This window comes from Blennius ocellaris, assembly GCF_963422515.1.
Source record: "Blennius ocellaris genome assembly, chromosome: 17".
Classification (NCBI taxonomy): domain Eukaryota; kingdom Metazoa; phylum Chordata; class Actinopteri; order Blenniiformes; family Blenniidae; genus Blennius; species Blennius ocellaris.
The window spans coordinates 11770800-11796227 of NC_137666.1; the positions used below are offsets into that span (position 1 = coordinate 11770800).

The 25428-nt window shown below is 41.7% G+C and overlaps 1 protein-coding gene across 3 annotated transcripts in view; it reads left to right on the forward strand.

Annotated features, from left to right (window-relative positions):
- Window positions 1-9463: 9463 nt before the first annotated feature.
- The window catches only part of dnmt3ab (DNA (cytosine-5-)-methyltransferase 3 alpha b), a gene marked incomplete at its 3' end in the record, with an annotated part of 35409 nt that continues 19444 nt past the window's right edge, over window positions 9464-25428 (forward strand). For all 3 annotated transcript variants that reach the window (XM_080513167.1, XM_080513166.1, XM_080513168.1), the window contains exons 1-4: window positions 9464-9592; window positions 13060-13167; window positions 17891-18242; window positions 24308-24354. In XM_080513167.1, the coding sequence (XP_080369293.1) occupies window positions 9512-9592; window positions 13060-13167; window positions 17891-18242; window positions 24308-24354 (588 nt within the window). In that variant the 5' untranslated portion in view covers window positions 9464-9511. The remainder of the gene's footprint in view (window positions 9593-13059; window positions 13168-17890; window positions 18243-24307; window positions 24355-25428) is intronic.

Sequence of the window (25428 nt, forward strand, 5' to 3'; positions counted from 1 at the left end):
CTTGCAGGTAGCAAGATGTGTCTAATTAGCAAGTGTGTATGTCGTCCTGTAAACAAAAACTGCTGTAATTATCCAATGATTTCCCTCATGACTGCTAAGGAATGGCTTGCTGTGCTTTCTCTCCCAACCGTTCCATTGCAGCAGATTGTCCTGTATATAAAATACTGTAAACACATGACTCCCGACATGGAGGAGGCCTCTCCGTCACCACGTGTCCCCCTGTCACCACTTTTTCTATGATTAGCGCTAGCGTTTCTTGGGTTTTGTTCTGGTTTTAGGTTGGGTTTTTTTTTGTTTTTTTAAATTATTATTGTTTTTGCATGACGTTGCACTCATGTCTGGATTTAGGTACTGTACCACGCTGTGCCAGCTCTTTGTGGGTTTCTGACGATTGAGAGGAAGTGTCCTGCCTCAGTGTGTTCACCTGCACATTTATATTCTGGAGCTGAAATTTGCAATACCCACGGTATGCTCTCGGCCGAGCGGAATAGAGTAGTTTCACATTAAGGGATATTTGGGGAAATACATTTTTCCATTTTCTTGCCAGGATTTGTATGAAAAGATCAAGACAGAATTGAGAGGCTTAATGTAGCATATAGAGTGGAAGCCGGTGAAACGGCTGTCAGATGATAAAAAGGGGATTTTTCTGAGTCTTGTTACCACCATTGGGAGCCCATGCAATCAGATGAGACTGAATGAAGTTCACTATCATCTGTGTTTGCTGCTAATTCTCCATGTGACAGACAACAAATCCTCCATTATTTTCGATACAGCTTTATCCAACATGGTGCCACAGAGACACATTCACACACGTTGAGGCCACCAATAAACCTCAAATGGTTTTGTTTGTGCACTGTGGGAGAAAACTCATGTCCCTCGAAAAAAGCTGTGCGTGCACAGGGACGACACGAGGACTCCGCACAGAAAGGCTTGGATTCGAAAGCTTCAACTTTCTATAAAGCAAGAGTGCAAACCACTAAACCACTGTGCAGCCCGAGAGGCGTGCAGTGATGTGTCATATAAAAACAGATGCCAGAAACAAACACCTCAACAAAATATTAATTTACTTCAATTGATGGCCACTTCATGTTAAGAGCAGAATAAAGCAAGGCGCTATAAACAGGCTGGTTGTTTCCCTGCTGCCTCGAGTCTTTGTGCTAAACTGAGCATCAGTCTGTTGGCTTATATCAAAGAGCAGCTTCATTTTTTTTTAATCTGAGGAAGAGATACTATAATGGTATTTTACCTAAACAAGTAGTCAAGTAATGAAAATAATGGTTGGAGCTATTAACAGGAGTCCCCGGAATGTTATTGCAATATGGTTGGGGTTTTTTTGGTGTCCATGTCAGATCTGCTCTCCAGAATATTGTGTGCATGTGAATACAGTCACTTAGACTTTATTCTGCTGCTAAATGTGCTCTCAGTGAGCCACCCTTGCAAAAAAAAAAAAAGGAGGGCTGTGCGGTAAGAATCCAAGGGGCTACTGCAAACTCCCCGACGAGCGTGGCCTGGTGGTTCACTCCCAGTTTAAAGCTTCGCTGATCCACCGTAAAGGGCAAAGCGATGCTCAACGCAGCACGGTGCCTCCTTCCGACTGACACTGACAAGCTGGTCGTCTCAATATTTCTTGTTTCGAGTGTAGGGAAGCGCCTCGGGGTGTAGTGGTGAGGAATTAGAAGCTGTGTTTTACTCGCAAGTCACAAAACCGTGTGTGAGGATGTGAGGTCTTGGTCAGCAAGTAGAAAAATACTTTGATAGCTTTATTTAGTTCATGAAAATACTGAAAATGTGTGTGCAATGAAGGTAGGCGCTCAGGGACTGAGAGAGCAACTGTAGGTGAAATGTGGCGATCCATTTACCACGGACGAGAAGGTTAAAAATCACTGATAATTGAAAATCACAAAGTTTATCTCCAGTGTAACACTGTTATACAACAATTATCACGTGACCAGTCAATTTGTCTCCCTTTTTTTTTATATTCCAATGGTATTTAATGGAAAAACAAAAACAGCAAGTGATTATAGCAAGGAGGAGGCTATTCAGTGGAGCATGTCCTTGGATATAGTTTGTCCGTGTGTGAATTTGTGTCTTATGCGGCGGAAGTGGAGTCCGTTACCGAGGTAGCTGTTAGCACCGAGTCGCAGGCAGATCAGGTTTAAGTTCCCTTTACAATCAAGTCTTCGGTTTTGGTTTTGTTTTTCCCTTCAGGGTTCATCTCAATCAGAAACTATGAAAATGCAGTGGGATAAAGGTGCGGCAGCGGTTTTAACAGTCTCACGTGGCGTTCTCAAAGGAAAGCACTGAATCTGATCCAGCTGATCTCCAGACAGCCTTTTATTTCCACAAGAGATTTGTACATTAAGCCTGTCCTATAAGCTACTTATAAGGTGTCAACAACCTGTTTCACTGTGTCAGTAAAAAGAACAAGAGTCTCCTCTGTTATTGTCGTTCTAAATGTGATGTTTTCATTCAGTTTGGATCCGTGTTGTTATTATTATTATTGTTATTATTATTGTTATTATTATTATTAGTATTAGTATTATTATTACGGTATACTGTAGTAGTGAAGTATTGTCAATGTAATGAGTTTGTCAAAAATGCAGATTCACTTGCACACTTGCATAGTCGCCCAAATGTTAATGTTTATATAGCAGGTACCATCATTTAAAACCACTGCTATAAGAAACTTTAATGAACTGCAAAAGTCCAGAAACCATCCAAATGAAGAGATGATTTTTTTTTAACTGTCTTCCCCTTCATTTTGACCATGCAAAACTTTGTGTTCTTTAATTTTGTGCCTGTAGCTGTTTTGTAAAATGCTGTAAAAAAAAAAAAAAAAAAAAAAGAAGGAGAAAGAAGTAACTATTCAGCAAATAAGACGATCTGTCAGCCTTTATGTCAGATTTTTTAGTCTGTGACTTTGTAGAGATTTAATTTATTTATTTAACGTGTTCTGCGGGAAACTTATGCTCAGCCTTTACATTTGTGCCAAACTGTTTGCAGACATTGTGTGTCATACGATTTACAGGTATAGATCTACGTATATCTGCGTTAGTATGTTGTTTCCCATAGTTTATTCACAAAATGCCTAAAGATGTTCATGCTTAAGGATTTCTGCTGCTGCTGGAGTCGACTGGAAAAACATTTGAATAGACGATTAAGACTAGAACACACATTCCAGATCTACTGATAGACGGTCACTGATGTCATTTAAACCAACGCGGAGGCAATACTGTATGTGTACACTGTCAGACTAAACTTGGGGTAATACAGATTTATCACAGAAGTGCATAAATTGTGATCCTTTATTATTATTTGCAGAGACAATGTGCAAAGAGGGCGACCTCGGCGACGCCGCTCCCCTGGTGTTATTTATCTATGTACGTGTTCTATACGCTACCAGTACACATTTGTTTTCTCATGTTGATTTTACAAAAAAAAAAACATAGTTTTATGTCACAAAGCAACTGTCTTTTGTAAATAAAATCAAATGTGAGATATATTGAAAAGATTTAAAATATGACTTAAACTGTGCATACCATGTGTGTGTCTCCATCTTTTATGTATTATGTGATGCAACATGTTGCACATGACTGAAACCTGCCGGACATATAGGTGCAACTTTTCACAAAGGTTTGAGCATGTTTATGCTGTCAAACATGTAGCAGTTTTGCCTTTAAAGGAGTAGTAAAATGAAAATTACTTCCTCGGGCTCGGACCCTAAAAATGAGAAGAAATCACTCCGAATAATTGCCTGGTGATACCAAAATATTCCTACGATTCAAGTAAAACAGCTTGCAAGACCAACGTGTAAGATAATAGTCCCATATTGCACAGAAATATGAAAAGAAATTAAAGAATAATAAATATGTTTGTAATGTTTCCCTATTAAAAATGTTAAATATGGATTGTTAACACAAAAAATTACACACTATACTAAACAACATAAACCAACAAACACACTGGGAACGTTTTCAAAATTGACAAGAAAATTCACGATTACAATAATTTGCAGTAGATTATGTTGATAAGCTCATGCAGTGGGGAGTTTTGAGTCAGTGAAGCATGTTTTACTTCGATGGAGGGTAATCATGATGAGACACCAGAAGGGCGGAGCAATAACACCACAAACTTGGAACGTGAAGACGTGGACGTCATGAAAACATGCTTGGGCAAAAACAAATACACGAGCCATAAATCATGAACAAACACTAATCTCAACTCGATGTGACAACACCCTGAACACAACAAACCACGTGGGGGTAAAACATGAGGGAAAAGCTGAGAAAAACAACTCATGGAGACGTTCAGACAAAACATTAAGCAATACATCAGTCATGTAAAGCTGCAGAGCAGTAGCATGTTTTTCTAAATAATGTATGACGTAAATAAGATTTATGGTTGAATATTTAATCATAAAAGTCTGCTTACAGTTTATTTGCACAAACCGGTCTGAATCCCCCCCCCACCCCCCTGACTTTGCATAATGAAAATATTGTTCCTTCATTCACTGAGGTACATTACCTTAATACACATGCAAATGTCTCTAACTCTAACAATCAGCCATGTTGCAGTTCAGGTGCTTCAGATTCGCCTTTGAGTTCAGATTGCAGCATATTGTCTGCCTCTGCAGGATTCTTCTTCAGCTTTTTCCACACAGAACAAAAGGCAACAAAACGCCCCACCAGCAACAAGGCTATAAAACCTAAAGCGCCTGTCAGGTCTCTCCCCCTGGTACTGCAAGTCCAGATAATGACTGTGCAGGTGACGTGGGGTCGAGGCACTGTGACCTATCAGCGTCCCGCCTCTGTGGGATTCCAGGAATAAACAGCCAGTCTGTAACCAGCCAATAGCATGCAGGTCCTGTCTTGTGGGTCATGTGGCATTGTCTCGCTGCTCCTGTCCTCAGATGAACCACTGAGTGCCACTGACTCCATGAGAAAGAGGATCTGCTTCCAGACCAGTGAACCACATCCGCCTGCTGCGCACACATTTCCTCTCTCCTCCCATGCCCCCTAAAAAGCCTTCAACCTGCTCCACGGGGATTTGTACTGTGAGCCTTTTGCCTTTCCTGCATCTGGCAGCTTGAAACAGTCGCGTCATGGTGTCTCCGTCTAGCGGGCGCGCACGGGATAGATGCTGTTTATAGCTGCCGTGGGTGTTCGTAGAGTGAAGACGATAAGAGATCTGATCGCTTGTTTTAGCTGCTCGCCAGGAAATGAAATGTGGATGTGGAGCCTGCGGGAACTGACCAAATAAGTCAAGAGTTCATTTTTATTCATGCACAGATTTCAATCACGATACGTACTTAATGGAGTGCATTTGGACGAAACAGCAGCGTACACAGATGATGAACAAGATTTCGAAACAAAAAGAGGAAGACAAAAAGCAACAGTCACCTTCACACCAATGCATAGTTCAGAAGCACCAATTGACCCCAAATACAGGTTTTTGGACCGTGGGAGGAAACTAAAGTACCTGGACAAAACCAACACTGCAATGCCTCCAATACGACTCATAAGACAAATAAGTCACCAAGTTCTGCCTTGTTTGAGTTTGAGTGACAAAATATGACATTTTGTTCAGGATTGGCATAATTACATGTTCGTTTTATTTGATGTCGGTTTTGTTTCTTAGTGAATTTTACTAACGCAAATGGAACCAACATATTGCTGAATTCTAACTGTTCAAAGGACACAAACAAAATTGGGAGAGGAGACTTTGACAGCACTTTGATTATTGATGTTCTGTAAAAGGTTTGATTTAAATGCATCCTCTTGATTCACATTGAAAGGCTTTATGAGTTTGAACGTTCAGCCAACTCCGTCGGAGTAAATGCCCCTCGTTTTGATTGTTTGTGAACAAAACAACGGCCTCCCGACATATGTTTCTGAGTTCTGCAGGAAACCTGCACTTCAAAGGCTTACGGCAGTACTGTAAACCAGTAAGAAATGCCAGTGCCTCCAACTGTGAAAATATAAAAAGAAATTTGCTGCTGAAATAATCAAGGATTTGAAAATTGAAAACCAAGACATGTAGCTACAAACCTCAAGAATGACAAGGCCACACTTGTCTAAATGTAACACATACATAAGGACGGAGTGCTTTGCATTAACAATTGAGCAGAGGAAAGTGCAAACGTGAAAATCTTTACAATATGTACTGAGACATCTGCTCATGCACAAAACCTACGAGTGGAGACCATGGACGACTGAAATGGTGTATACATTTGGAAAAAGGAGCATACATCAATGCCAGGAAGTAAACATACACTGTGAGTATCCAAAGAAATAAGAATGAAGTACACATGTTTCACTGTGCCAGGCCCTTAAAGCTGGCTCCAGGCATCAACTAATTACACGGCTGCTTTCGGCCCCCTCCGCCACCAGGGGGCCCATAAATGAAGCAAATTAAAAATAGGAAGTCTCCTCAGGTTCCTGTGTGCATTATGCCATCACTTGACATTACTTTGTAGTTTTATCCATGAAAATGTATGCACTATTCAATAGAAAGCCACAAAACGGAATTAAATAGCTGCATGTCTTTTTATGCACAACATACAAGAGAATTTGGGTATAAAAACGTATTATAAGGCAAATTACAATATATGACAAATTAATCTGATCCTTTGATTTTATAAAGTCAACTTAAAATATATTGTGACAAAAATGTTGACACCAACTGACATGACAAGAGATTGAATAATAAGAATACTATTAAAAGAGTATTGCAGATATCCTGTAAACTTTTACCACATGCATTCAGAACAATTTGACACATGTTGATATCATACAAATACTCATCTTTTATATAAATATTGATTATCCGAAATGTATGTGTGTGTTTTCAATGTTGCGTGAATCGTCGCGCAAAATGTAGTTGGTATGCCACTGTTAAAAAGTCCTGGTGATTTTATTCAGCATGAAACAACGATATCTGGACGTCTACTAATGTGTGACCAGGCCTTGCACATAAAAGATGTGTGGGTTACATGCACGTCTCGGGAGCCCCTGGGCTCACTGGGTCTGGTCATGCTTCGCTAACATGGCGGTATGGCACTTTGCCATGTAGTGGCATGCACAGACTCTCTCAGGGGCAGTGGTGAAAATGAGCTTTTAGTGCTTATTGTTGCCCTAAGGTCACACCAAACCAATCAGGCCCGAGCAGTGTTTAATGAACATCTGTGCCACATTATTTGAGAAACTGAGCATGGAATTGTTCCTAGTGGTTACTGTGATTAAGGAGTTACTTGCACCCATAAGAATAAGTCATTTTACTTATAAGAGAGGTCATTGTGTGTTGTTTTTGGTTCAAGAAATCTTGATAGCTACATGCAGTAACATGTACCTCGTTAATAGATGGACAGAGCGCTGACATTTTTAATGTTACAAGGAAATCAAGAATTAAAAAAAGTGCTTATGAACCAAGAAGTAGCCCAAAGAATTATCTGAAAACACAGCGAAGCCTTTGTGATCAGATGTGTGCCATGACCACCACGGGAAGTGGTTTGAGTGAAAGCACTTTGGTGCCTGTTCACACTTCTCTTTGGGGCTCACCACTTGTGATGGGATCACCCGAAATGCATGTTAAGATCGGAATGGGTCCTTAGAAATAGGATGGCTTATTTCTTTTATTTTTCAGGATTTTTTTCCATATGGATCAATAAAGTCTGTTATCCTCACCGGATTGGACGCTGTGGCGGCCCGGTTTTGGCCCGGGGACCTCATGTTTGACTCCCCTGCTTCAAACCGATGCCACACCTTGCAAAATCAAACCGGATTCCTTTAAAAAGAGACGTTTTGAAATAAAATCGGTGAAATCGGAAACAGAGAACGTGTTCTGAGAAATGTCTGGACAGTAGGTTAAAGGTAACCCCCCCCCCTTCCAGTGTGTTGTGGATGGAGCGTATTGATCCGGCTGTGTTTAGGACCCGGTGGCAGCGCGCAGCCCGGCCGCTCTGCAGGCCCCTGCAGTGAGAACCGAGCGGCGCATCTGGAAGAGAGCTGGCCGGCTGGGGAGGTGGAGGACGGGGAGAGAAGAGGAAGGAGGCTCCGGGAGCAAGCAAGACAAAAAAAAAAGGGTCAGGCCTGGGGAGGGTGTGGGAAATTATTATTATTTTTTTTAAATCGGGTAACGATCACACGGCGATCCGCGTATTTAAAATCCGTTTAACCCGGCACTGGTAAAGCGCGCAGGAAGGGTAACCTTTATCGAGAAAAAAAAAAAAAAAAGAAAAAGACGCGAAAACCCAGAGAGCGGAAGGCGCTCGATGGAAATGGGGAAATAGCGATTTAAGGGGGTTGATTTTTGTGTGAGTGTGTGTGTGTGCAGATGTGCTGTTTGGACGTAGAGATGTGAACTTGACCGGAATGAGCTGCACCGGAGCGGCGGCGTCGCGGCTCCTTAAAACAACTGGCCCCCATTAAAGAGAAATAACGGGGATTTATCCCTCAGTAGCCGTGGCCTGTAAAAGACAAAAAAAAAAAAAAAAGCCACGGTCCCCAGGGTCATATTTGCAGACTTCCCCTGCTGCAAAAGACGTCTGAAACTTTGCAATTTCAACGCGGAGCCGCTGCAATCGTGTCATCCGACGGGAGTAATGAGCGCGTGTGACCTGATTGTGGACTGATACGCGTGGAGAGACGCGGTGACACCGAGCGCCTGTGTGGCCTTATAATAAATTATTTTCTCAAGCTAAAACAGTCTGGATGTTGCCTGCAATTATGGGGCAGGACTCAATCCAGGCTGCATAATGAATCCTTTCAAGCATCTCAACCGACTGTCATGAACCTTTAACTTAACAAATAGGAGGGAATTAAAAACATGCGATTAGGATTTTTTTCTTTTTACATTTCCCCGAGTGCAACAGTGTGTCTCGGCTGTTGGCGAATGGCAGACCCGCTGAAGCAACTTTAACCCAGACGATAAAAGGTCAAAATTAAATATTAATGCATTAACAGAAGACATGTGCGTACTATGTCAACCCACGCCGCACTATTTGCGTAATTACGCGCACCATCGCGCCCATTTCGTGTCGGCTGCTTCACAATCTCACTGTACATCCATGTGGCGTAAAAAGGCCTGCAGGCTATAGTAGCCATACTGTATCTATAGAAGCCTCCGCGGGTCCTATAGCCACAGAACGTGCAGTCGACAAAGAGAAAGCTGATGCTCAGAGAAAACCAAGACGATTTGAGGAAATATGCACATAGTGTGTCAGAGGTGACGCTGCACGGTGCAGAATGCGCGAGGCTACTCAGTCCTGCATGCGGGAGGACGGCCCCCTCGTTAGAGCGCCAATTAAAACCTTAACTGTTATGTCCGAGGGATCTGATCGCTTGTTTGTTTTTTTTTTGTCTTCCAGGAGAGCTGAGAGAAGAGGGATCATCACTCATTTCTTTACCCCTCCCCCCCTCCCCCGCCTTTTGACTCTATTTTCACCGGAAACGTGCCACATCAACTCCATCCCATTATAAGTCATCACCTCATAAGCTCCACAAGTTCCTCAAAGATGCCGTCCAACACTGTCACCAACACCAACGCCACTGCATTCAAAGGCTCAGACTTCACTGATTCACCTGGAAACAGAATGGTAAGAAACATGCCTCTCTGAAATTCGTGGGATTGAAACTCCTCTGACTCTGGTTCGAGTTCCATCCCTGTCTTTATATGTGTCTATAGGCAAGTCATTTACCCCAAGTTGCTAACAATAATAGTTGCAATTGGCAGGATTGAGTGTCAGTAATCATGTGCTGCAAACTGAGATTTTTTTTAAAAGAATTTCTTACCTTGATAGCGTAATCACTGTTTTACTGACTCCGAGTGTCACCTGGTGATGATGTAGAACAGTGTGCCTGTCATTATTGTCATTAGAAAATGTGCAAGGAGTATGTGGGCAAGTATATGCATGTCTGAAGGGGGACCACAGGTCAAATTACAGTATTTCTAGTTCAATCACTGTTCCTACATGGGTTTATTAGGTTTCAAATGATAGGAATGTGGTTTAGGGTTTGTTTAGCCACTTCAGGCTAAACCCAATTACAATCATTCAGCAGTTTCACGAATGGGAGTTAATCTTTCGGTCAGGCTAATGCCTCACTTGTCTCTGCAGTTCAATGGCTTACTGGAGTGGACTCGGTCTCACGTTGGTTGCTTCTGTTTATTGAGCAAATGTTTGATTTTCACCGGGGAATCTGACAGCGTCTGAAGTGCCGTGTCACCTTTCGCGATGCAGACGGCCTCATAATTACAGCTGCAGCAGCATCACCTCGGCGGCAGCAGCGATGTGGAGGCTGCTGAGAGGCGCAGCTGTATTATGTGACATTCTGCTGGTGTAATGGTGGTTGGTGACGTGGGCGTTGGCTGCCGTAGGTTGGATTGGAAATGGAATGGCTCCACAGCTCTTTTACTGGGGGGAATCTGTCCTCTTCCTCTATGTTCCCATTACACAGTACTGCCCCTCGTCCTGTTGCCTGGCAACAGACATCGCCTTAAATAACTGTCTACCCAGACTGAAATAGTGCAGATATATTGAGAATGTGGTCGGGTTCAATCCAGGCAAATCATATTTAGGAATTTTTTTTATTCCCTAAGAAAACATTAGGGTGAACCTATGAGTGAAAATGGCGCGTGTGTGTATATATATGTGTGTGTGTGTGTCTGTGTGTGTGTGTGAGAGCACAGTGGGCTGTTTCTGCAGAGATAGCCAGGCACCACTGAATTGTGTCATCCATGTAAGTGGTTCCCAAATGAGGCTGCACACCAGGCTGCTCTCAAAACCTGCTATTATCTATGCAAATTCTGCAGCCCTGGTAAGGAAAAGCTAAAGCACCAGGCACTCTATTAGCGCTCGCACAATGAGCTGGAACCATCTGCAAAAAACACTCTCCCGAGGATTGATATCTACATTTAAAACAACCTTTTGGAACCATAACCAATGTAAATTCATTGTTGAATACATTTCCCCCCAGTTTTTGAAGCCATTTTCATCAATTATAATCCCCATGCCATTAATCAAAGCATCACTTACACTAATAGCTTTAATTTTTGATGTAAATTAGTTCCCCCCCCCCACCCCACAGGACACTAGTTATTGATGGATCTATTCTATTTGCACAGCAAACTCTCAGGCCATGGCCTGACCTTTCGGAATTACTGCCTATATTTTATTAACGCCTTTGCCCTTTATGTTATTTAATAACCATCGCTTTAAAAACATCTTTTTATGACATTTTGTGTTTGCTTTTGTTGTGTTTTCCAAACATCATCCTAAAGTATTACCTTGCTTTTATCCTGTCAGGATTCGATCAGGTCAGAATCTGCTGGATTAAAGACGGCAGTATAATCCCAAAATCTTTATCCATGGCACAATTGGAGCTTCAATATTTCTATTTTTGGACTCTTTTAGGGATATTGTATAATATACCGAGGTGGCTGCGGCATATCTTTACATTTTAAGCAATACGTTGCTTGATAAACAGTGTAATTGCAACGCCTTCTGCTTGGCAAGTAAAAGTACAACATATTTAATGTATCTTATTAAATCTGGATCTGCTTTGGAATCAACAACAAAATCTTGCTCGATGTGTCTTTCAACCTTTACTTCAGCACTTCATATAAAGGAGGCATCATTATGTATGTCCTTTGCCAAATACGCTAATGAGTGTTTAAATCAGATGTGTGGTTTTGATATAATCTAGTTGGATTTAAAATAGGAGGGTGGGCTTTGGCAGCGTTTTTGAGATGAACGCGAATAAGATAATAAATTGCCCAGACAGAGAAGAGAAAACTTAACTTAATGATCGCTGATGAGAATCATTAATACTAAATAAACCCTCTGGTCTTAACTGCTGTTCTTCAGGGTCCAGAATATCTTTAATCATCAGCTAAAATTTCAACAATCAAATCACTTATTGGCCTGAGAATGAGTTCTACTTTAAACAAAACAAGCCAGAATACATATGCTGCTAAACGGACATTTTTGCTCAGTGTCTATACGATTTTACATTTTAAAACGTGTTTGCCTCAATTAAGAAAAGATAAGCCAAATTGGCAGCAGCTCAATTAGGCAGATAGTTAAATAATTAAGTCCATCTATTGTGCATCATCTAACGTGGTTTCAATATAAGGATGGACATTTACCAACACATGTGCTTCCTCTCTACCTTAATTCTGGAATATGTTTTCCTTACACCTTACACCGACAGTAAATTGTAATAAATTGTCCTCGTCACATAAAGACAACGTCATGTAGTAATGTTTGCTCAGGTTGCACCACACCACCACCTCCGAGCTGAAAATAAATGTACCAAACAACATGCCACCAGAGGGGAGGTGATCGCAGAGTTACTTGCGGAGCCCAGAGCCCATTTATCTTCACGGGAATCTCACATTCAATACTGGAGGAATTTAATAAGGACCCGGCCCTCCACCCACCCCCCCCCCTTCACCCCCCCCCCCCCCCCACCGCAGCTGTCAGGAACAGCCTTGCCGTCTCATTTGCATTCAGACCTGGTGCTGGTGGTCCTATTCAGTCAATATTGAAACTCAAAGCATCTACATTAGGATCATCTTTTCTCTCATCAACCCCAGGGGTACTTGCTGGTGGCCGACGTGCCTCTTTGTTCATGGGAGAAGACAGTTATATTAATCAAAGGGAAATTGCCGCGGGAGAAGGTGGGGGCCGGTCAGCGTCTTTGTAGCGGTGTCAAGAGGGGGATTGTCTGTGGAAGGTCAGAGCTGCGTCCGCAGAGCTTTCACTTCAGCCCGGTTCAAAGGGACGTGTCATTCAATTTCTATCTGTCTCATTGTCCACTCACCCAAAAAACACTCGAGGACCGGCTGCACTCGTCTGCAACATTCAAGTGTCTCACTGATTGGTAATTTTAAGTGTATCCTGCAGATCTCGAGTTACTCCCGCTGCATTGCTGGTCCCACTGAAACAACCACTCACCTTACTCTCTGTGCAAATGGAGACATTATCACTTGGAAAGATGCAGTGCGTCTTTCATGTGTTCATGGCTCATGCAGCAAACTTGACATTTATCTTCCTCTTCACAGGGTGAGAGCACAATACTGGACATGGACCTGATGGTGGAGGAGAAGTCGACTAAAAGTAGTGCCTCTTGCAAAGTCGGCAAGCTGGGACGGAAGCGCAAGCAGTTTCCGGTGAGCGTTGGCCTGACATGTGTACAACAACAATGTCTCTCCATTCTTCATGCAAGTCTATTAGTTTTCATCAATCTTGTCTTTGTATTGATTGCATATTGACTCAGCCTTGAGTGAAACACAACTAATGTTTTCGGACTGTTTCCTTTAAACTGGACGTCACTGGGTTCCTGAACAAGCCTCATGTAGATCAAGGAGAGGAGCCACTAAAACACAGTCTCAGTCTTTTCTTGTAAACTAATCACTTAGTTATACCAGCAGTATGTCTTTGAGTTGACATCAGGGCTGTTGTTTGTCTCATTGTGCTCATCGTTTATATTTTATTTATGTTACAAGAAACAACAATATTCTATATTGCCCTTTTAATTCCTAAAAATAACACTTTTTATGTACTCTTGAAAAGATTCTAAAGTTATTTTCACAAACGGCTGCAGATTATCTCCATTCCTTTTTACTTTGTATGATTTTGTTGTGTGTTTAGAAGACAGACTGTAATAGGCCTGAATACTTCTGTAGTTCATCCTAATTGCTTAAAGTGTATTTGAAATAAAATACAGTTTTAGTATGTTTAGCAAAGCTACATATAGAAGCTTATGTTATATATTGATATTGAATATATTTACAGTGGCTTGAGGAGTCTAGTTTTATTTGAAGAATCAGAATTATAGCAATTTGTTGAACAGTCAACAATTGGATATGTTTCCCAGTTGAAAGAAAGAAAACTAGCCGGGTCCACAGTGCATGTTGTATTGTTTGCTCAGGTGACCCGTGTTGAAGAAAACTAACTAGACACTTTGCATACAGTTTAAACATGTCTTTAATCATAGATTTTTTTTAAATAGAACCGAGAAAGAATTTCTGAATATGGTATAAAACATTTAGTAGATGTGATCCTTCACTATGTCTCTTTTCTATGTCATTGTTCGTATAATACATATTATACATATTTAAAAAGAAGTGCACTGAGGAGAACTCATCTTATTCAATCCCTTTTTCATTAGTGATAACTGGAGAGTAACTCGTGCCCTATATTCTTCTTATAAGTACTTAGATATAAGTACTAGTAACAAAAAGCCTTTTCGTCATGTCTTATTGCAAAACTAAAATAACCATAAACGTGGAAGATTTTCCACTCATTCAGTAAAATCCCAGGTGTTGTTGCCTTGAGAAACATGTTAACCTGTTGGACATACATGCACTTCATAAATAAACATAACAAAGCCTCTAACACATTTTACGGTTGCAAGCAGATGCAACGCCGACGCCATTTGTAATCTGTTTGTGATCCCCTTTGTAGTTAAAAGCCCTGTTTTCATAATGACTCCTGGGCCTACATGTATCTGAATATTTACTTTCCTTGAGATGTTATCATTTGCATAAGCCTGTTTTTAAAAGCATGTTAATTAATTTTCGGTGTGATTCGACAAAACAAAAATGAGAATTGGAACAAATGTTTACAGACGTTATACTGCTTGGGGAGGGGGTGGGGGTTTGGTGTCGCTGTGTTTAAAAGCGTCCGAGAGGGTGGTATCAATAACTGATAAAGAAAAGCTGTGCTCAGAATCGGGGCGCCTCCACGAGTGTTTTCGCAGCTGCGAGGGCTCGACCACAGACGCTCCAGTCACATAGGTGTTTGACCGCTGGTGTTATATGAGACAATCAGGCCGTCGCAGTCTGGCATGGAAGTGATTTAGGTTTCTCGTTTTTGAGGTAATTATTGACCTCAGAGTGAAAACAGAAGGCGTAGGGGAACAGACAGAATATCTTACGCCTATTTGTCGTTGTAATCACAATAGACCAATACACTGGGGATGAGTTCAAGCTTGTCTTGTCTATAAAAGATGAAATGCGAAACAGTGTATTTAGTTGTATTACTTTTTGATGACAGTAGGTGCTCTTCACTGGTGTTGGTCCGTGTTTTAACGTTCAAAGCTTGCAGTTTGATGAAATGTACAAATCAGCATTAGGGCCTGAAACCGAGAGAGACGTGCCTTAAATTCAAAATGAGCTGCAAAGAACTATAAAGGAACTATATTGTGCATTCCTGCAGGTACAGATCGTGATGTTGATTCACTGGTTTATTTATAGGAAATAATAACTAGAATAGAGTTCAGACATGAGTGTGCAGCTAACCTTAGTAACATGAACTTTGACCTCCTCGTTAGGTGCATGAAATCGTCATCCCGTAAGTGAAGATTGTCTTCCTTTAATAATATGCCATGTCAAAACTTGCTTGTGAATTTGGTGTAAAGGGAAAACCCATTAACCTAAAATAGATCATGGGAGGAAACATGTATAACTGCTAACAGAAAGGCCCTGGGGCCCAGACTTGAACTGAAAGTCATTATGACTCGAGAATACTAACCACTATACTGCCATGACGCTCCCCAATCACTCAAATGGGTCATAAATCAGAATCAGAAACTTCATCTTCAAACTTTTATCAAATTGTGAAGATGGCTCTCAGACATGTTCAAATAGCAGAATATGAATGCTGAATGTTCTTCACAGTTCCAGGATTTAGCTACTTTATTTATTTTTAAAGACAATTTTGTTGCAATCAGAGGAAAAGATTAAATAAATAAGTACCTGCTAAATATTCAGGTAATGATGGAATTCCCATTTATATTTCATGAAGACATTTCAAACCTCGACATTGTGAATTTTAAGTCCCACAGAACTGAGAAAGACAACAATCCGATAATGCTTTCCACCACTCACTTACTATGATCATTTATCAGCATAAACAGCTCTAGATGATTCTACAGCCACCTGCCTGCCGTCTCACAGAAATATATATGAGGCTGTCTTTTAAACAAACGCCACTAATGACAGTTTATGTCAATATGCTTATCTCCATAGTGAGTAATATGTTGGTGCAGTGCTGCAGAGCGTTGGCAGTTAGTGCTTTGTTTTTGACCTCTGCCTGCCTGTCTGAGCTGCCAATTTAGCAACTGTGACCTTTGACCCTTGGCAGGGGCCACATCTAGTTCACTGGGCCACTGATCTGTTGCGTAATTCCTGCAGTGACAGTTGTGTGTGTGTGTGTGTGTGTGTGTGTGTGTGTGTGTGTGTGTGTGTGTGTGTGTGTGTGTGTGTGTGTGTGTGTGTGTGTGTGTGTGTGTGTGTGTGTGTGTGTGTGTGTGTGTGTGTGTGTGTGTGTGTGTGTGAGTGAGGTGAGGTTCTGTTTGCGTTTGCTTACTTTTATGGGATTGTGAGTATTTGTCAAAACACACAGTCCCTCGCAGTAGTGTCGTTTTTGATATGAACTGAGTCAGGATATAAATAAGCCGTGGGTTTGTTGTTTTCATTCACTGTGTGAAACAGATTTACTGGAGCGCTGCTCTTTGTACGAGTGCAACTGTTAAGTTTGCAGTTAATTTGTTCTCAGTTGCTACACCAGTGAAGTCGTCTCCAGCTCTATGGCCCGTGAAGAATGTTTCTCATCCAACTTTGGCTTGATTCATCTCTACTACAGCGCAGTCCAACTTTCTTATGACTTTGTCCTTCCTGCCTGTTCCAGATCGTTTGCATTAAATACACAGACACAAAAGAATGATTCCCATTATGTTTTTCTCAGTTAATCAGCAGGAATCAGATTACAAATTTGATCCTGGAGCTTCTAAAACTTGATCGTGTTTGTTAAATATCTGATGCCTTCCTGAGGCTCTATTGCTGCCTTCTTGAAATGCAAACTGCCGCACTTACATCTGAAGATGAAAGCTTTAGTGATTCTCTCATCAGTGCTGACAATCTGATCTGGAAAGACACGCTCCACTCTGCTCCAAGTGACCCTGTAATGGGATTGTCTGACAAAGTGTGTTTTTATGGCTATTTTTAGGCTGCAGCAGAAACACTATCACATTTCATCAAACACTTTGAAGTTTTTTCCTGGTCTTTTAAGGCATTTGGTTGTTCTTTTTTTTTTTTTTTTTCTTTTTTTTAGTTGTAAGAGCTGAGTGTCTACAAGCGAAGCTTTATGTAAGCTCAGTGTGAGTTTATCCTCTGTAAAGAATGAAATAGTTTAACTGGGCGTTTCGAACTGGACGGAGGGAAAGACTCCTCCGTTGTCAAACAGCCAACATTCCACACATATTTCTGTGCTGTTGTAATGATGAATGCACGGCAACAGGAAGCCCACTCGTGTACCTGATGAACTGTAATGCAATCCCTTCCTCGGCTCGCAAGTTAATGGCTATACTGCAGATTTACAGGCTCGTCTTTGAAGTTTACAACTCTGGTTTTACAGAGCTGAAAAGGAAATGCCATAATTCACTCACTAATAAGTGCAGAAGTGAGTTGCGCGGCTGATTCTGTCCAGATAGAGCGGAGGAGACTTAAAACATGGAATTGAGCTTGTCAAGTATTAACTGGATGAATAGGTTAATTCACATTTTCTTTGAAAAGGCCCATTTAGCCAGCGGAGGCTTAAAACGGGCTTATCCTCTCACTGATAGTGCCAGCTGTTTTATTGTCTGCTTGCTCAGATGACCTTTTTTTTTCAATCGTGTCGGGTGATTTGTTGCAAAGCACGAAAGGTCCTGTTTATTTCACAGCCATCTACAGTCGATCCAGTCATATATCATAATGGCTGACAAGCCACTGCGCTGTTGTACATGTTCAAAACATCAAAGTGGAACATACTTCTTCAGCAATAATAATCTCTGAGGCTGACAGGTTGCCAGGATGCTAACATTTCCACCTCTCCTCCCGCTGCCTGCAGGTCGAGGGCTGTGGCTCGTTCAAAGACAACATGAGCGTGGGCAACAGCTTCGCCGGGGTGGGGAGGCTGTCCGTGGCACCGGTCCACAACGGAGACATGGGCGGACGCAGAGACAGGATGCCCGATGCCTGCTTCCTCAAACAGGAGAAGAGTGAAGTGGAGAACGGCATCCCCAGAGACCCTTCCTCCTGCTGGGTGGAGGACAGCTCCCAGGGCCGGAGCCCCAGTCCTTCTCAGGAGAACGGATTCCTGCCCAGCCGGAACGAGCCGGACTCGGAGAAAGACAAGGAGGAGAGCTTGATGACGCCGCACAAGAAGCGAGGCAGGCGGAAACTGGAGCGTCCGACGAAATGTGAGTTCTGGGCCCGCGGTTCTTTGTTGTCTTTTCGTCAGCTCTCTGTGGATCGAGCAGGAAATGTGACTGAGCACAAGTTGTGGAGTAATGAGCTCTAAATGGATGTTAGACTGAGTGGATCGGCGCTGGTGCTGCTCACACACGCTGACGCAATAGTAACACTCGGGCTAAATAAGGGTCATATTCACGTTTTGCTGCAGTGTGGAGGAAATCTGCACGGCACAACCAACACAGATGTAATGCTGATGGTTTCACTTCACGAACGTGAAAGTTTAACCAAAGGCTTTTGTTTGATTTAAAGATTTAAATTACCTAATGAGTCATCTTCAAAGTAATGAGTGGAAACAAAAAGAAGATCCACTATAACTCAATTAGAAAACGCAGTTTTTTTTCTGTATAAAGAATATGGTGGTGAAGCGGTTACTGATCTCTCCTCCCTGTGATCATTTCCCTGGTACGAGTCCAGGCTTGGGTGATCTTTCTGTTTGAAGTTTGCACGATATCCCTACGTGTGGGTTTTTTTTTTATGGATCATCTAGTTTTGTCCAACACTCCAAACAAATTGTGTTTGCCCTTGTGATGGGCTGGTGAAATGTCCAGGATGTAGCCCGGCTTTGGCTAATTGAAAGCGAGGATCAGCTCTACAACTGGTAAATATGACAAAGCGGTGTGAAAGATGGAGGGACTTAAGGTGCAGAGGCAAGCAAGAGAATTTAAACAACTGAACTTAGATAATGAGGATGGTTGTCACATTTTGCAGTTCAAAGGGCCTCGTGCTTGTTGAAAAAAGGTTAATACGCATAATTTAATCTGACATGTAATTGAATTCACATTGTAATGCAAACCCTGCAGATTCCTATAATGGAATGATTGTACATGGGAGTTTAGATTTCATTGGAGTGAATCTGCACCGCCGGGGATTAAACATAATCTCTTAGTCCTCCTCCAAATCTAAACTGACGAGCACACAACATGCATGCAGATTAACATGCTCCGTTTTTAGTCCTTCCTCTCAGCCACACGCCTCTCCTGCCCATCTCTCAGACACAGACACACCGACTGTGACCTTGATGAGGAGTGCACTAAATAAATTGAGGGGAGGAGCCACTCATCTCCTGGCAACCAGCCTCTGCCGGGAGCTTGCAGGTCTCTGTTGTGGCTACCTCGCCCGCCAGAGGCCTGCCAGGTGAATGGCGTCGAGCCCAGAAATTTTTATTCTTCTCCTTGCATTCATCTGATCTGAGCTTCCAGCTTAGTCACTTTCAAAGTAAACAAAAAAAAATTAAAAATGAAACGGGCAACTGTGTTTGATGCAGGTGTACATTTATCCTCTGTAAGGAGAACATTTTGCAGTCACTCACCACCAAATCACTAGATATTCCAGAGAAAACCGATATATGCACAGGGTGAACATGCAAAGTCCACACAGAAAGATCCACAAGGTCGAACCCAGACGTAAACAAGTGACACTCGCAATGAAGCAAGAATGATATGTACAACACATATTTCAAGAAAGAAAGGTAAAACTGAAGACATTCCTTATCGTTGTTTACTCAACCCTCTTATGATTATATTCATATTTGGGGCGCTGGTATTTATTGATATTGAGATTATCGCTTCAGACTTGTCGATATTCTAGCTTCCGCTCCTTTCGTTAAGACAAACTTCCCCTTTTAAAAATGCAGCAGTAAGTTATTATTGGTGGTTTGGTCTTATTTTTCATGTGTGACATGCTGGTGAATCTTGGCTGTTTAGACGGTCCTGCAGGAAACGGAATGACTAATATACAGTATGAGTGTAAGCTCTGTTTTTATGCAAATTTTTTTTCGATATTGAAAATATGACTGGGGTTACATTTATGAGATAAACACATGATAGGAGTATCAGAGTACATTTTAGGGAAAGAAGCACAGAAACTGAGTCAGCACATAGAAATAGAGAACCACCTCTTTGAAGTACATTTTTATTAGTCATTTCTGATCATTGAGCCAACAACTTAAAAAAAAAAAAAAAGCATTGCTGTAACATGTTTTGCTGCTCTGAATCGGCTTGTAGCCATGTTGTAACTATTTCTTCCTATTTCACTGACATCCGCGTCAAGAAGCACCTTTTCCCCGGTCAATTTAGTCCATACAGTGCAAATTACCACACAGTCATGTCACAGCTTTTATCGTTCAAGTAAAATATTGGAGGATAAAAAAAGAAGGTCCACATGAGCACAACATCAAACAACAGTTGAGAGAAGAGTAAACGTCTGTGAGAACCAGAAAAGAAAGACTTGGCTTGAAGGAATCATAAAACAAGAACAGAACCGAGCATGGACTGCAGGAAGCTAAAAATAGTCAGCATGTTGTGTATTGATGGATGTAAGAGATGTTGAACAGGAAGTTGAGAGATGAGAGGCTGCAGGAGAGAAACACGCAAAGCTACTGCTAAACATATATATGCAATGTTGACGTATAAATGTATCCGATCGCTAAATGAGGAGAGAAACTAAATGCACCGACTAAACCTATAGCAGCATCACTAAGATAATGGTTCAGAATGACATTAGCCACACTTAGCAGATGGCAAATTGGATCCTGACCATGAGCTGAAACTAGAAATATGTCAGAGGAGCCTGATGGAAGTAACAGCTGCCTCTTATCTTGTTTTTCAAAACAACTTTTTCTTCTTTTTGGTGTTTTCACAAATGTATCTCTAAGAAAACAGAGGCTTCAGATGATTTTTGTCTCATTTAATTACATTGAAATAAGTCTTGCCGGCGCGGAAGCATACAAACATTTAATTAAAACAATAATTGACGCAAACATTAAAGCTGGAGTCACATGTTTTCAGAAGAGGTAAGAGGTACAGCAGTTTGCACTGACTTTGAAGAATCTTTGAATATTTTTGTGGATTTGGTTGATTAGTAGTGAAACAAAATTCTTCTCCAGTGTAACAAGGATAATTTCGCTTTACCTCTTTGTGTTTGTCTCAGTTTTAAGTATTTTTCAACTGTCAGGTGAGTTGACTTAAGATACAATTCTTTCGTAGCCACTAAAATGGTATCATTATATAGTTTCAATTTATTCTCATGTAATTCTTTGAAAGTTACAGAGGAGCCAAAGAGCCTTTGAAACACTGTCGCACCTCCGAAATGCATAGTTTTGCCTTCTTGTAAAGAGACTGAAACTAAAGTGTGCACACAAGTAGATATCCTGTTATATATAAATCTGAGAGAGGGGAGAGCCCGTGCTGGGAGGGGCGCTGTGGTGGATCGATAAGTCAGCTAAACGGGGTTTTTGTTGTCCATCTGGAGGGCACAGGAAGGATTTGAGCCCCGGCTGGAGTGGAACTGAGCTCCAGCAGTCCTGGAGCTGGAACCCACTCAAACTGGCAAGGTATACTCTCTGTGGGCAGGGTTAGCCAGCTCCGCTCACAAACCCAGTGACCTTGGCACTCTGCATGCCGATTTCTTATATACTGACTTATTCTCGATGAAGGCGAGGAGGCCGGGAGGGAGTGATTTTTTTTTTTTTTGGGGGGGGGGTAGGCAAAGAGGTGAGGGGGGGGCTACAGAGAAGGGGCTCAGCTACACAACTTGAAGAGGCGGCTAAGAGTGGAGACTATTGTTCGCACGGGTCTGTAGGGTGCTTCACTGGCGAGCCGGTTTTGGTTGTGGAGAAAACGTAGCATTAGAAGTTGTGCTTAACCTCTCAGGGATCAAGTGTTACGATGGTGTTTGGGCCTCGACTCAGCAGATCGTCGTGTTGACGCAGCTCGCGCCATCAATGCTAATTCAGACTTGAGCTCCTCGAATGGTGCCGTAGTCACACCAAAGCCGTCGCTGCGTTTTCACAGATTGCCACTTTCGACTGCTGCAAGTAAATACAGCTATCCGTGCACAGTAGCCGCGAAGGCCGACAAATACGTGCTTGTACTCCGCCGGTGTGTTATCAGTGGGCTTGGACACTTTTGGAAACACTCGCTTACTTTCAGATCAAACACTGAAAGCAACGCCAGAGGTGTTGAAACTGTTTTCTGGCTGCCTTATCTGTCTTCCCGCTGCTGTGGGAGAAAAAAGAAAGAAAAAAAAACTTTTCATGAATCATGACTGCTGCTGCAATGTTTCCTTTGGGTGGTATCCATGATCCTTGGCTGACCCTTCACTGCTCTGCTGAACACAGGCAAACAATGCTGTTGAGGAATGAATAACACGCTCCATTGTTGTGGACCTCCTCATCTTAAATCACAATGCCAGTTAATGGGAAATCCCAATTGGGGCTTTTAGTGTGTATTGAAACACTTTCACCAGACTGTGGTTTCAGGGCACATTTTGCCAAATATGTTATGTGCTATTTCTGACCACCTTTACCCAGCTACACCTCTTATTTTTGTTTTTGAAATGTTTCCTGTATGTATGGTCTTTCCTCTGCAAAATATTTGTCTTAAAGCGCCGGTGGTAATTATACTTCGGTATTTTCCATGAAGTTATCTTTTTTTTTAATTTTGACTATTTTAAAAGCAAGATCCTTTGAATTTGACTAAAATAGACCAGTAATTATTAACCGGCAGAAAGTTAATGGTTAACATGTTTGTATGAGTTAAACTAACAAAATTACTCAACAAAAACCATTGAAAACCTTCCTAACTGTCTTCACAGCAGGATAGTAGGACGACATCCAAAATAAGATTTCACTGATTTCTTGACGCAATTTCTTTTATTCCCAACTCGTTCTTAAAAATCTTCCAATATTTTGGAACTCGTTCTGCAGTATAAATGTGCAACGTTGACATTTATGGCATTTTTCACAAAGATGAAATGTGAAATGTGTTTCTTTCCATACTAATATTGGCAAAAGCCTTCAGCATATTAAACCTCACACTTCGGTTTGGTTGCTGTTTTGCCAACTTTCTCTGTTGCATTGCTGCAATATGTTGATTACGGTTGTGCCTCAGCGTTGTGTTCCAACCTACAAAAAATGATTGAAGCAGAGCAGCTGTTACTTTTATTGATAGTAGCAGTTTATGTAGTATTTTGTCTTCTCTGTCGTCCTTGGATCAGAATAAACCCTCCTCGAGGCCAACTTTGGCCCGCAGGCCCGTTGTTTGACACCTCTATTTTAGGATATATTATGAATTAAATATCTTAAAATGCAATGGCTTTATTGATGCTGGCAGGACGGTTGAATGACTCAGACAGATCGTGGTCCATTTTAACATTTAAGTGCATCTTTTGAGCTTTATATTTGACATAATCATAACCGTTGTGGAGATTTGCCCCCCAAAAATAGCATGTTGTAGAATTGTAGAGTTAATAAATAGATCATGTGGTGGGATTTAACCACCTGCCACAAGTCCTAAGAATGACTTTCCATGTGCAGTACTGCAAAACTGTACCTGCATATATTAAATAAAACACCACTTTCTGTTCCACTAATACAAGCAAATGCTCGTTTTTGTGTATCTTCACGACATAGTCATAGCAAATGTCTCTGGTTTTGATCCAGTTGAGGCTTTGGAAGATTGACAGGAAGATTATGTATGGCTTCAGAGTCACAGTGGTGAATCTGTACGTCGTTACCTTTACAGCCCGGTGTCGACCGTGAGGGAAGCATGCTAATAGCAGCCAGCTGTCTTTCTCATGAAGGGGGATATAAGGTCAGAAGTGTGACTTTTGCCAAAGTAAACCTGGCCACCCTCCGCCCTCATCATAACTCCAGCAGCCGCTCCGAACCCTCTGGGTTGCATCAAACCCTCATAAGGCACCTGAGCACACAAGCTCCCGTGATCCTACACAATTTCCAACTCCGAGCACGCTGGAGGAGTCGTCCCCGACTCCCCCCCATCCCCCCTCCACCCAGAGCTTGCCTCGGTCAGCACTTTTATTAATTCCACTTTCATTCGATGAAACGTGTCGTTCATGCAATAATTCGGAGGCGGGGATTGTTCAACGTGTCGGGGAGTTTTCCCTGATGAATGAGAGGCCACTTCAGCTGAGATGCGAGAAAAACAAATGCGTGTTCGCTCTGTGCCATGAATGATTCAGGCCATCCATTGTGTCGCTGTCTTCTCTCTAGATGTGGAGCACAAGGAGGAGGACGGCAGTGATGCAGTCAAGACCGAGGTAAGATTTCTGCGTCTTTGTTCTCTGGCTGATGTAACTCTTAAGGTGTCTGTCACACTTGGCAGGCATGCAGCTTCCTTTTTGGGGAGTGGGGGGGGGGGGGGGGGGGGGGGGGGGGCTTTCCTGTCTCCAATGTTGTATCGTCTGCTTGTCAGTGTGGTAGATTGTTGCAGTGCAGCCTGAACACAAGTGAAAAATATGTACTTGAGTTGAGGGAAAAAGGGTAGTTATGTTGCAGAAATACACTGAATACGCTTGGATTTTTCACCTAATTCCATCATACTGGTAGGTTATCAGTCAGTCCTGGACTCTTTTGCTTACTTTTGATTGTAGGAAATGTTGCATTTAGCTCAACAGTCATTTGCATGAAGGTTGAACTTGCGGAATGCTTTTCATTAGTGACTGATACCACTATTACATCCGTCTGTTTCACATTCTGCATCCTCTCATTAGCAGATCATTTGTTTAGCTTTAGCCTACAAACTCGAAACAGAGGGACACAGCCTGTGTGGTTGTTTCAGAATAAAGGAAAACTAAAATGGATCTCTTGCCTGGATTCTTTACAATGTTTACAGGATCCACGTTACCCTTTTCTACTCTGTAGTTTAAGCGAGTCGGCATGAGTTGTTCAGTTGTAATTGATCTGAAAGTGAATTCACTCACAAATACAAACACATATAACATGTTGAATTGTTCCTTTAATAAGGTATTTACATTTTATTATAATATATTTTATATGCTTGCAGAAGGATTCTGTTACATTCGGGTGGATAAAGTTTTCCTGTATTCAGCCACTTATTTGAACCTTTGAGGAGATGCTAAAATACATAGCACAAAATTATATATTTTTTCTAAATACCAAACTGATATTGACCTGTTTGTTAATGACTGCAGCATGAACATAATAATGGAAGTAAACTACTTAAAAAAAAAAAAAAAAAAAAAAACAATTTGCACTCCAGCAGTAATCAAAATCCAATATGGTTGTTTGAGATTGTGTTAAAATGACTTTTGAAGCACACAGTATATTTTCAGGTCAATGTATTTGAGTTGTCGACTTGTGTTTATTAAAGT